Source organism: Panicum virgatum, chromosome 5N (genome assembly GCF_016808335.1).
Source record: "Panicum virgatum strain AP13 chromosome 5N, P.virgatum_v5, whole genome shotgun sequence".
Lineage (NCBI taxonomy): Eukaryota > Viridiplantae > Streptophyta > Magnoliopsida > Poales > Poaceae > Panicum > Panicum virgatum.
Window position 1 is genome coordinate 43,469,872 of NC_053149.1, and position 12,671 is coordinate 43,482,542.

At 48.3% G+C, this 12,671-nt stretch overlaps 1 protein-coding gene and 1 pseudogene across 2 annotated transcripts; both read right to left on the minus strand.

Moving 5' to 3' along the window:
* Positions 1-4,064: 4,064 nt before the first annotated feature.
* Positions 4,065-5,360, minus strand: LOC120672773. Its single transcript, XM_039953345.1, has 2 exons — positions 4,911-5,360; positions 4,065-4,768 (listed from the first exon to the last, which is right to left on the minus strand). The coding sequence occupies exons 1-2, from the start codon at positions 5,182-5,184 to the stop codon at positions 4,278-4,280; spliced, it is 765 nt and encodes a 254-aa protein (XP_039809279.1). The 5' UTR covers positions 5,185-5,360; the 3' UTR covers positions 4,065-4,277.
* Positions 5,361-6,512: 1,152 nt separating this feature from the next.
* LOC120674824 lies at positions 6,513-10,882 on the minus strand (annotated as a pseudogene). Its single transcript, XR_005675204.1, has 4 exons — positions 10,517-10,882; positions 10,127-10,404; positions 7,282-7,920; positions 6,513-7,165 (listed from the first exon to the last, which is right to left on the minus strand). The product of XR_005675204.1 is annotated as an uncharacterized LOC120674824 (transcript).
* Positions 10,883-12,671: the final 1,789 nt, after the last annotated feature.

The window sequence follows — 12,671 nt, forward strand, 5'->3', positions numbered from 1 at the left end:
GAAATTATGATAGAAGTGAAAAAAGAAATGCAGCAACAATTTATCATAATGAAGAAAGAATATGACAACAAATTTGATATTGACCAATTTTTAACTGATGAAGACAAAATGGATATTAGCGAAATTGATTGTACCATGGACATCAGAGGCCACGGGCAAAAGGAGGAGAAATATAGAGAAAAATTTATTGATATGTCTATCAATAATTCGGGCGTGGAAGACCCTACCCAATACAAAATTGACATGACTATCAATTATTCGGGTGTGGAAGACCACCCCAGAAAAATTCAAATCCAATTCCAAAAATATCACATGCTGCCATCCATCTGTGACTCTAGTGTACATGTGTCAGCAAATATTAGTATCCATCTGTTACTCCAGTGTATAGCTGTCAGCAAATATCAGCATCCATCTGTCACTCTCCATGCTCTTGTGTTGCAAAATATAAAAATTCCAACTCATATAATGGTCGTGCCTTGGTACTTGTACAATCAGCACTGCAGGCATCTTCAGCACCATGTCGTCTGCAAAGGTTGCATGTCTCCCGCAAGTGCTTAGGCTTCATCACCACATGCATGCATGCTCTCATAATAGCATGCGCTAAGAAATATTATATCATACATGCGTCATTGTTTAGAGACTCCAATCTGTCTATTAGGTGTGAAGATAAATAAATCGGTGTCCCATCCGCTCGTCTATATAAGTAGAGGCAGACGTTCAGGCGAAAGGGCATTGGAAGCAAGCAAGGAAGACAAACACAACCTTCGAGTTCCTGAGAGCCCTCTTGTAGTAGTAGTAATAGTATTAGTAGTAGTAGCCATCCACTGTGTAATATTTAAGAAGACCTTTGTACTGCCTTCACAGTAAGGTAAACCCCCGAACTCCGTAGTTGTTTGTGGGTTTTCCCAAAAGGGAAAGCCATATGTAAGCATGTTTATCTTAATGGAGTAGTGTGCCTTTGAAAATCCCTGTGTCTTTTGGTCTATTTGTGCGAGACGAGTTTCTATGCTAGGAACCCTACAGGAGAAATCTCTTCGGTATTGTTCTCATTTTAGCCCCGTGTTTGGCGTTTGAGAGAACCTCGAGGCTGCAGAGAAGTGTTCCTTTCAGGTGGAACTGTCTGGGGAGACGATAGGGCTTATCTTGCATAGGCATGACCTGGGATATCTAGGAAATTATCAGACCTGAGGCCACGGGTACCCGATGTGGCACGGATCAGTACCATGTATAGGATAGAACACACCTTACTCATGTGTCATGTAGCCAGTCTTGTCGGTTATAGAACTAGTTAGAAGCACTACTACAGATTTAGCCTTTTGTCCCGGTTCCAAACTGGCTTTTGTCCCGGTTTTGGAGCCGGGACAAGGCTTCCGGGACAAAAGCCTCTCGAGGCTTTTGTCCTGGGTGGAAGAACCGGGACAAAAGGTGCCTGACGTTAAAAATTTTTTTGCAGACCACGGGATTCGATCCCAAGACCTCTTGCCCAACGCATGATTTTCTTGCCAATTCACCTAAGTAGTACACGTGACTCAGTATAGAATAACTTCATTTTGAACTATCACGTGGAGAGGCCTTTTGTCCGGGTTGGTAACACCAACCGGGATAAAAGGGGCCTTTTGTCCGGGTTGGTAACACCAACCGGGACAAAAGGGTCACCCTTTTATCCCGGTTGGTGTTACCACCCGGGATAAAAGGGTTGGGCCTTTTGTCCCGGGTGGAGCCACCAACCGGGACAAAAGAGGGGCCTTTTGTCCGGGTTGGTGGCTCCACCCGGGACAAAAAGCCCCTGTCCCCCACGTTGGCCCGGCTAGCCGTTGGACCCGGGACAAAAGACACATTTTGTCCCGGGCCTAAAAGTAACCGGGACAAATGGCCTGGAAGAAAGACCTATTTTGTAGTAGTGAAGGCTAAAAACCACCCGAGTAGTGTCTGGAAAAGTCCGCAAGCCTCCACCGACTTAGAGTTCCCTGTAACCCTTCTCTCTCAGTCTATATAAGGGCGATCAGGGATCCCTCTCATTCATCCCATAGCGCATAGAGACACCTTTCTACGCGTATCGCTACACCCAAGGTAGTACAAACCACGCAGGACATAGAGTATTACACAACATCTGTGGCCCAAACCTGTCTAAACCCTTGTGTTATTTGCACCATCGTGTTCCTGATCTTGGCTTTCCCCCACGATCATCCTTCTACCAAAGGGTATCCCTAGGTAGACGTGACGGTAAAAAAACGACAGAAGTTAAAGGTTATCTGCTACTTAGGACGACTTGCGATAAATATGGTGAGTATCGAGTAGGACAAACACAACTGCTGAGACACCCCGGCTGTGTTGTTGGTTTCGCCAACCCGCAAGTATCCTGGAATATAGAATCTCGCTAATATAATTGTTCCTCTCTAATACCACGATCAATAGAGACGCAATATTTTAATCGATGGAATGTTTTAAGGTAATTGAATTTAGCCTAACTAATTACCCACATAATACCCCTCACATGAGAGCCATACCATATAAAATATTTGGCCGCAATGTTCTAATATTCCACCCGTTAGCATAGAATATATATATATATATATATATCTTAATTGGGCTTACCATATAATATTCAATAGAGAATCTTCGTTCCCTAGTTCCTATAGTTTTTACTATTTGTTGGTATCAGAGCCCTCTTGCATGCATGTGGTGTTTAAGCCTAAGCACTTGCAGGAGACATGCACTCTTTGCAGACAATATGATGCTGAAGATGCCTGCAGCGCTGATTGTACTAGTACCGAGGCATGGCCATTATATGAGTTGGAATTTTTATATTTTGAAACACCAGAGCACAGAGAGTGATGGATGCTGATATTTGCTGACACTTGTACACTGGAGTTACAGATGGATACTGATATTTGCTGACACCTGTACACTGGAGTGACAGATGGATGGCAACATGTGATATTTTTAGAATTGGATATATACATATGTACTGCTAAAGATTTGTATATATATAATACTCATCACAATAAGTTGCAACTTTTTTCCGGAAGCCAATCTCCAAAGAACTCTGAGGTTAAGCGTGCTTGACCTAGAGCAATTTGGGGATGGGTGACCGACCGGGAAATTCTTCCCAGGTGCGCACGAGTGAGGACAAAGTATGCAGAAAAGATTTGTGTTGTCTGTGAGGGTCATAGCTCCACCAATATCTGACAGTAAAAATTAAAAACTTTCCCAAACTAGTATTATATTATAAGTGAGAACTGAGAAATGGTAAGCGGAAAGAAGAAAAAAGGGCATCTATATATGTGCATTCCATGTCGTTTCTACTGGTTCGCCATGGTTAACTCTTGCTTGGAACATACTCCCTCTATACTGGTAAAAGAAGTCGTTTGGAACATAATTTAGCATACCAAAAAGTTATTAATCAGGGTAGAGTTTTCCCAGTCTACCTCTACTAACTAAAGTTATGGGGGTGCTATAACCTCCCGAGGCTATCCATCCCGCGTTCGATTCTTCAGCAGCTCAGATTTTTGCCATGCGCATTTAATGTAATGAAGGAGCATGCGTGACCTTTAAAGCAGGCATGCAGCATAGGAAGCAAGGCACGCGCCGGGGGCAAACTCCTCCTAGAACGACTTGATTTTCTGATATGGAGGGAGTATGCTATGTTCTTGTATTTGGTCACACTTTGCTGTTGATCTTCATACGGTTCTTACAACATTTTTCAATTAATTTCTCATCAGATTTTGCTGGTTGATTAGGAAGTGTATTGTATGTTTATTTGCATCTCCAAACTAGTTACTCCTAGCTAGCGTGGTCCTTCACTACTGCACCCGACAAATCGACAAAACGGCATAGCAAGCAGTTGCTTGTAGCACATGATTTCATGGCATTTCTTGCTCGAATGTAGAAGACAATGAATTGAAGTAGAAGATTGGTCCGTGGGTGTCCTTTAATTTTGCTTCACCACTCTCATCCATGACAAAAAAAAACACTCGGCTAGATTTTGAGCACGTCGAGAACACCAGCTCTGCGGCGTTCCTCAGTTTGCATTATATTGTTCGAACATGATAAACACTTATCAGTTTACACCGGAAATCCGTTAATATTGCATAAACGGTGAACTTATACCCTGACGAATAATCAGTCTCTTCAGTCGACAACACTTTACTCAGCAGGAATAATATACATCAGCATTGCACATCACTTTTTTTTTTGTCTAGTAACGTACGGCGGCACGAGCACACATGTGCGGCATTCGGCGTAGGCGGCGGAGTGGCGTCGCTCGCCGGCGACGATCAGGGGAGGACGGCGCCCCATGCTTGATGGCTGACATCGTCTGGATCCGGCAGCGCCGCCGGCCCGACGCCGTCCTGTTTCTCGTGGAAGGGGCTGCCGGGCAAGGCCGCCGGCACGACGCCGTCCTGCTTCTCGTGGAAGGGGCTGCCGGGCAACGTCGCCGTCACGACTCCGTCCTGCTTCTCGTGGAAGGGGCTGCCGGGCAACGTCGCCGGCCCGACTCCGTCCTGCTTCTCGTGGAAGGGGCTGCCGGGCAACGCCGCCGGCACGACGCTGTCCTGCTTCTTGTGGAAGGGGCTGCCGGGCAATGCCGCCGGCCCGATGCCGTCCTGCTTCACGTGGAAGGGGCCGTCCTGCTTCTCGTGGAAGGGGCTGCCTGGCAACGCCGCCGGCCGGACGACGCCTGCGCCCGCACGGAGAGGCCTCGGTAGGCCGCCGGTGTTGCACCTGTCGTAGCACTGGCCGTAGCAGGCCACCGTGTCCTTGCCGCCTGCAGACCAACAACCATCATGTCGCAGACACAAGTACGGTTACCTCCAAAAAAAAACTCGAGCGAATGCAAACTCAAATCCCAATAATCCGTCCGGTGAACTGAAGGCGCGCGCCGCGCACAAGGCACTAGATTGCCATACCCGCACGGGCGCCGTGGCAGGACCCCCTGACGCAGCCGATGTGGCATGCGGTGGCGAGGTCGCCGGCGGCCGCCGCCTGCGCGGGGCGGCGGCCGTCGGGCGCGCAGGTCTTGTCGCAGGCGTAGCTGCAGTAGTCCCTCATGGACTTGTCCTTGGAGATGCAGTCCTTGAAGCAGAAGTCGTAGCAGTCCGCGTAGGCGCCGGCCGCGAGCAGCGGCAGCGCCGCCGCCGCCAGCACCGCCGCCGCGGCAAGCGCGAGCCCGGAAGCCGCCATCGTCGTCCCTGTCTCTGCCGCCGACCGGCTGGCTGTCCGCGCTTCTCCCGCTCCCTCGCTCGATCAATCGATCCTCAGTGGCTGCTCCAGCCCAAACTGCCCTGCGTCTCCGATCGAGAAACTGGGGGCGCGCGCGGCGCGGCCTTATAGGCCGCCGGCCGGCACTTGTCGCCGTCTGTGTCACGCCAGGAGCGTGAGAGGAGGGGAGGGGAGTACAAGCGAGCGGGCGCCCCGGTCGGCAGCGGGTGGCGTGTCGGTCTGCCCAACGGCTAACGTGCGGTTGCCTCCCGTTGCCCGATTTGCGGCGGGCAGCGGTTGGAGGGGCAGGAAGTGTGAGCGGTGCCGTCCGATCGAGCGCAACCTCTTCAATTCCGCCGGAGAGAGGAGCGCGTCTAGATCGATGTCAGTTGCTCGCTTTTGAAAAAAATGTTTTTTTTGGTGATTTTAGGGGGGGAGTGATCCGAGTGGATGAAGTGATCATATTCCTGAGCGTAGCTTTCATTCTGAGTAACCTTTTTTTGGTGATTTTTTCCTTACGGTTGCTTCAATTCGATGAACAATACTGAAGTCTAGTAATGATTTTAGTACGATTTTGGCGAAGTCCGTATATGCTGATTCGACCTAGGAAAACCAGCATATTCGTCTGGAAGTCCTGCATTTATTTTCTTTCGATCATAGTACAATGTATTATTCACATCCTTAGAATACTCGATTAGTCCTTGTTTATAAGATGAACGGCACTGCATGTACAAATTATTTTTAGAACTCAGGTCAGGATGTTGATTGGTGCTTCCCATTGCAAACAAGCTTTTAATCAATCCATAATTGACGAACTGTTGTTTTATCACACAGATTGTTTTTTTTTTACACTACTTGTACCGGAGATCAAAGCAATTGAAGCAATTCAATTCAGGGCTTGTTCGGTTTGATGTAGATTATCATAGATTTAGAAGGATATTTGCAATGAATCATGTCATTCCATTCCAACCCCTGTGCAACTGAACATGCCCATAGTGATATCCCATACATGATCACCATATATCATTCTTGTTCCATGTACTTTTTTTTGCAACGGACGATGAACAATGAAATCATTGAGTGCCAAGTGAAGGAAACCATGCCTTTACATTTGTATGATTGTAAAAAAAAAGCACCTAAATGCAACTTTTCGTAATTTTACAAAATCCCTTATTGTGTCACTGATAAGGGGTTATCACTTTTCGTGGAAGCGCCGAAGTCCACTCTGATCGAAGCTAGCGTGCATCGCCATATATATTGCCACCACAGATTTATGCTGAATATGTAAACAATGTAATGTTCACTGATATTTGACACATGAACTTTAGTTACATCATGCAGACAAGGACTGGACCCATAGATGTAGGCTTATGCAACGTAAGGTTCATGCCCAATCTACAGCTACCAATCGAGATAATCCTCCCATCTTACTACCAAATACAGCAATCCATCAGTAATCGCCTTTGCAACCTCTACTTAATCATCTGGTGTTGTCTCGGACGTGTTGGTATCCTTCAATTGTTGACGAGTGGCCCGATCGCACGCGGCGGCTGCGGCTCTGATGATGGTCTCAGACCTGGATTAGGCAGTGGCGGCTTGGGTGTCCTCGGCTCTGGCACTGGCGGCTTGGGCTTCTTCTGTCCGGGCGGCGGCGGCGGCTTGGGCGTCCTCGGAGTTGGCGTTGGCGGCTTCGGAGTCCTTGGTGCTGGCTTCGGTGTATTCGGCGGTGCCGGCTTGGGCACGGCCACCGGTGGCTTTGGCTCCGGGCTCGGCGGCACGGGGCCTGGTCGTGGCTTGGGCGGTGTCGGTTTCGGCCCAGGTTTGGGAGGGCTTGGCTTCGGTTTGTCATCTTCGTCGTCATCGTCATCGTCGTCATGGTGGTGGTGGTGGTGGTGATGATGGTGGCCGTGGTGGTAGCATCGACGGCCGCATCCCCTGAAGCATGCCACTCTCCGGTAGCTATCTGTAGATGGATCGAAACACACAGCGAATGCGTTAACAAAGCCAGCGGCGGCTTCGCCATCAAGATGAATTCAAGGGCAGGGCTGATGAACATAGGGGCAAGCACTGAGCGCGTACACGGTGGCAGGAAGAAGCAGGAGTGAGAGACGCAGTGGTGGTAGCAGACGCCGGGCACGTATTCAGTGCAGTCATCCCTGCAGCTCACCCGGCACTCGTCGTCATCGTCGTCGTCGTCGTCGTCATCCCAGTAGTCGTCGTCATCGTCATCCCAGTCGTCGTCAAGATCGTGGACATGATCGCGATCGCGGTGGTCGGGGTCGTCGGACACGGCGGCGCGGAGGGGGCTGACGCCGTTCTTGAAGGCGTCGTCATGGTCGTCGTCGTCGTCATCGTCGTAGTCGTCGTCGCACCTCCTGACGCAGGACCTGTAGCACCGGCGGTACACGTGGTGGTCGTAGTCCCCCAGCGCCGCGGCGGAGGAGAGCGCGGCGACGGCCAGGAGGGCGGCGAACAGCACCGCCTTGGAGCGCGCCATTGCTGGCCTACTAGCGGCCCCCGGTCGTCGTCCAAGTGGAGCTGCCGCACCTAGCTCGACGAGGTGCGTGGGTCGGCGCCGCAGCTGGTCGCATATATACCGCGCCGCCGGCCGGCAAGAGCTGGAGCTGGAGCTAAGTGTGTGCTTGTGCTGTTGGACACGCAGCGCCATTTGCGTGCCGTGTGGAACGCATGAGGGAGGCTGCAGTGTTGCACAGCCACCTGCAGGGAGTGTGTGTGAACTGTGTGAAGAGGTTGCGTGATAGGCAGAGACCACCAACCAAAATTCTTAGCATTTGAGGCCATGGCTTCCGCAAGAACAAAAGCATTTGATCTACAGTGTGTGTGGTTAGTGAGAAGAAGTAAACAATGGTATGTGTTGGTAACTTGGTATATGCGTGTGGCAACATTTTCAATGCGGAGGAGCACCACTTAGCACTAGCTAGATAGAATCGGACAATCAATGATCCGAGTTCCTACACATTTCAACATTCAACTCAACTTTAAAGTTCACTCTGAATTTGAAATAGAAGTTTCACATTGTGTATCGAATTTTGTTTTGAGTTTTTGGTACGCATCCATCAAAAAATTAGGTTCTATGCTTCACGTTGTAATATCTGAAAACGAGAAATGGCTCAAAATAGGTGCTATGCTTCAGGGTCAGTGAAGTATCTATTCTTTTCCTAAATTTTGTTTTCTTCTCCCTGAAAACGCTGAGAATTTTTTGCATTCTGAGTCAACGAGAAATGGCTCAAGAATTCATACGAATCTTGCACTACTTCATATTTGAAATATAAATTCAATGGTTCGTACCCGTTGTAATATCTGAACCCGGACTATAGATACATGATGCCCACAGGCAGGTACGGTGTACTCACCTCTAGTTCAAAAATGCTAGTACCATTTCCTACTTGATCAAAAATTTATTGGGTATGGTAAGGAAAATGATGAGAATGGCAAAACTCGAATTGGAAACAGGTCAAGGAACTGAGAGATAAGATATCGATTGAACAAAAGGAGTGGTCTATGCCACCGCAAGGATGGACAAAACTGATTGAGGAGCAAATCTAGGAATTGTAATTAGAGATCGTATACTTTCAATGTGTTGCTGACAGATTGGAATCATGGTGTACACTGTGTGTCGGTAGAGGATGCCAAAGTTGCACTGCCTTGAAGGGGTTCAGTTAACAAATGAATGGGTCGGGAAACCAACTGCGATCGAATTCGACTGTCTTAATGGGCTGAGCTCTCTGGTTTCCGAGGCTGAAAATAGAGCTAGCTTCTCCACGCTGTGTTCGCTTGGCTTGTCAGCCAACCAGCCAGCAGTATTGTTCTCTCATACTAAATCAGCACCAGCTACCAGCGAGTCAGCAGTACTGTTCTCTCATAACAAATCAGCACCAGCCATCAGCCACAGCCAAGCGAACACAACGATTAATGTGAAAGAAATAAAGTCTAATCTATATGTAATTCTAGAAGTTAAAGTGTGTAAAATTGGGAGAGAGTGCAATTAATTAAATAGTCAACGAGTTAATCCAGTTAGCAAAACGTTGTATACATTCGGCGGCGGCTTGGAGAGATCAATCTCCTATCTGTGTTCATGAGCTTATACATCTTGATTGTAAATATTTATCAAATCAATGAGTTGCACTCCTCCTCCCCAAAAAAAAAAGTCCATTTCGCCTCTTCCACACGTTCGAGAACATGTATATGAGAAAAGCCGCCGCGGTGCACACCTTTGTTTTTCTGAATTTCTATCAACGTGCTGAAGGGAGCTAGACCATCAATCAATACAACAAAGACGTGCAATGATGCCCGTCCGCCCATGGAGCCCCTTTCACTTGGTATATATTGAAACGATATTTTTTGAAGATATATAAATTAACTAAATCAACCATTCATTTGGGTGTATAATATTGGACCAGCTTTTGACCTATATTGGAGGACCCCATCGTAATTGATGAAGCACAAACCGAAGCATGTACCTTCTTTCTGACCCAAACATGAAACAGTGTGGCGTTTGTCCTTTTGCACTCGCACTTGTGTATTACATCTAGGGGTGGTAAATGGTTTTAATTTTTAGTCTAAATAATCTAAAGTCTGGGCTCTAATTTTATTTAATTTTAAACTAAAAATATTAAGGACTAAGTTGGATTGTGAAGAAAGTATTAGGGTCATAACCACATCCCTAAGCACATCTTATTTAGAGACAAACAAAGTAAATTTGAATACTTGAGGATCGAGTGTATTTTGATTCATACAGTTTATATGCCCGGTTTACATCGACGGGGAGACATATCATTTCTTATCCTTATTATATATATATTACCAGCGGCAGCCGCAATTAATTCGGACTCGCACTGCGTACACATATACGACGACGCATGCCATACTTGATCGCACGCCATCAATACTACGACGTGTTATTCTCGCCGGCGGCGGGCCCACCGTATCAGTTGTTGGCGTTCGCGGTCTCGCGGCCGGGGGGACACGGCGGCTTCTTCGGCGGCAGCGGCCCCTTGGGCGACGGTGGCTTCGGCTTCGGCGTTGGTGGCTTCGGCTTCGGCGGGCTGGGCGGCTTCGGGGCAGGGGGCTTCGGGCTGGGCGGCGGCGGCTTGGGCTTCGGGCCGGGGCCGGGCGCAGGCGGGCCGTGGTGGAAGCACTTGTCGCAGCAGCTCTTCATGCACGCCAGCTTCTCCTTGCTATCTGCACAACGGACGGGCACACAAGAGGCGATCGACGCCATGAGCAGAGCTTGATAACAACGGCTAGATCGCCTGCTGCTTACTAGTACTTCAACCGTTTGTGCACGACGTACAGGGCGGCAGGCAGAGGCAGGTGCTGACGACGCACTGCTGGTAGCAGAGTGCCGGCAGGTCCTCGAAGCACTCGTGCAGGCACCCGGTCTTGCACTTGTGGGGGACGCCGGCGGAGACGTTGTTGAGGGCGCCGGCGCCGTCGTCAACGGCGTCCTCGTCTCGGCAGTCCCTCGCGCACGACCTGAAGCACCTCCAGTGGTGCAGGTGCTCATCATCCGCCGCCGCCAGGGCGAGGAGCGCGGCCACCGCCAGGAGGACGACGCCGGCCGCCCTGTTGCCCGCCATCGCTCGCTGGCTAGCTAGGCTATAGCTAGCGCTGGTCCCGTCCGAAGGTGAGGCGATTAGCTGAGCCGAGCTGCTGCTGGCTCGACCGTGGATGCGATTGCATGGCGTTCCCGCAGGTCCTATATATACTGCGCGCCCGATCGAGCTGCCACCCGGGTGCTGCAATGCAAAGACAGCAAGAGCCCGGGACAACGCGGCGTGTCACCCGTGCACGCCGGAAGCGTGAGGCCGCGGCGCCCGGGTCACAGCTCGCCGGCGGTCGGCGGATGCGTGCACGGAAATCAGGAACTGAACCCGTGAACCGATCTGTTGGAGCGGCCGGGGTGAGCTGAGAGCTGATCGACGCAGCGAGATCCGCGCGGGTTCATGCTTTTCTTGTTCATGGGATGGCGCTGGCGGCTGGTCACCTTCACGGTTTCGCATGCCCTGCGCGTTCGTGTGGTTTCGTTCCTCATCACTAGCTTGCCGTATTCATCAACCGATGAGGCGTGAAGTTGCTTCAGTTCCGAATCGTGTTTTTCAGTGACTAATCCGAAACTGCCGATCAAGATCCAACATCAAAGTGCGCCAGATTCATAGTCGGGAAAAGTTCAATTTCCACCCTCAAATTAGTACAATTGTTCGATTTTCATTCTTCAACTATAAAACTAGATAATAGTTTCGAACATGATTTTGTATTTTTTTAAAACTAAAGAGTTTGGTTAGATCTAAAAGAAATCAAAATTAATTCATTCAAATCAGAAAAATATGCGTACCAAAAATTTCTAAAACTATAACATATCTGTTGGGTGCTTTATTTGAATCTTAGTTATTTTAAAAATGATTAGCATAACTAAACCAAATAAATACTAGAAATACGACACGAGTGTATCCAAATAACTGACTAGTATACTAATAACAAATATGTTACCCTTTTAGAGAAACGAGATAACTTGTTTCGGTATGATTTAAAATGAATTACTTATAATTTCTTAGTTTAAATTTAAATATATTTATTTTTAATGAAAAGAAAAACTACCTTTGAAACTACTCAAGGGGTCAAATATACCTTATTTTAACAATTAGATGGTCCTTATCCAATTTTATAGTAATCTTAGGGTGTAAAACTAAACTATTCCATTCATAATTCAACAGTTGAGATCTTGCAAGCTATCGAATTAAAAAAATACTCCCTCAATTCTAAACTATTTATAGGCCATTTTGATATTTTATATATATATAATTATTAGTATGTATCTAGATCTAGCGTATTAGCGTGTATGTAAATGCATTTAAGAACTATATATGTAGAAAATTAAAACAATCTATAATTTTAAATGGATAGATTAGTAAAATACCAAGCATACATACTATATATGTTTGCTCCAAACTTTCCGCGTGGGAAGTCGATGTTTCTTCGAATTTTGGAATTTCGAAACACTAAATGCACTTATGTGGCCTGAATGTTTTTTTGTGTGTGTGTGAATTGGCCCAAGGCTTATTCCGGTTCGAGTGATCAAGGAGGCATTGCGATGCGAATGCGCGCGTATGTGCGTACGTCCTGGAGCTTCAGCGTCCTGGAGATGGCCACCAACTCGTTGATTAGCTCACTAGTGACACTGACTCCTTAAGTTCATGCTGCACGCAGGCATGACGACGCAGCGCGCGTAGCTCTCGCTCGCTCGAGGCCTTGGATCTATACCGGTGGCGACGTGGCGTCGAGCGCGCGCCCGCGCGGCTGGGTTCGTATCGTACTATCGTATCTCCCCGGAGCCTGGTGCCGTGGTGCGTGCGGGGCTCCACGCGCCGCCGGTGGCGTGCCGCGAGTCGGGGGGTGTTAGAAGGAAGGGCGAGAAAACACGAAGAACAACAAAATTAAATCACTGAAGA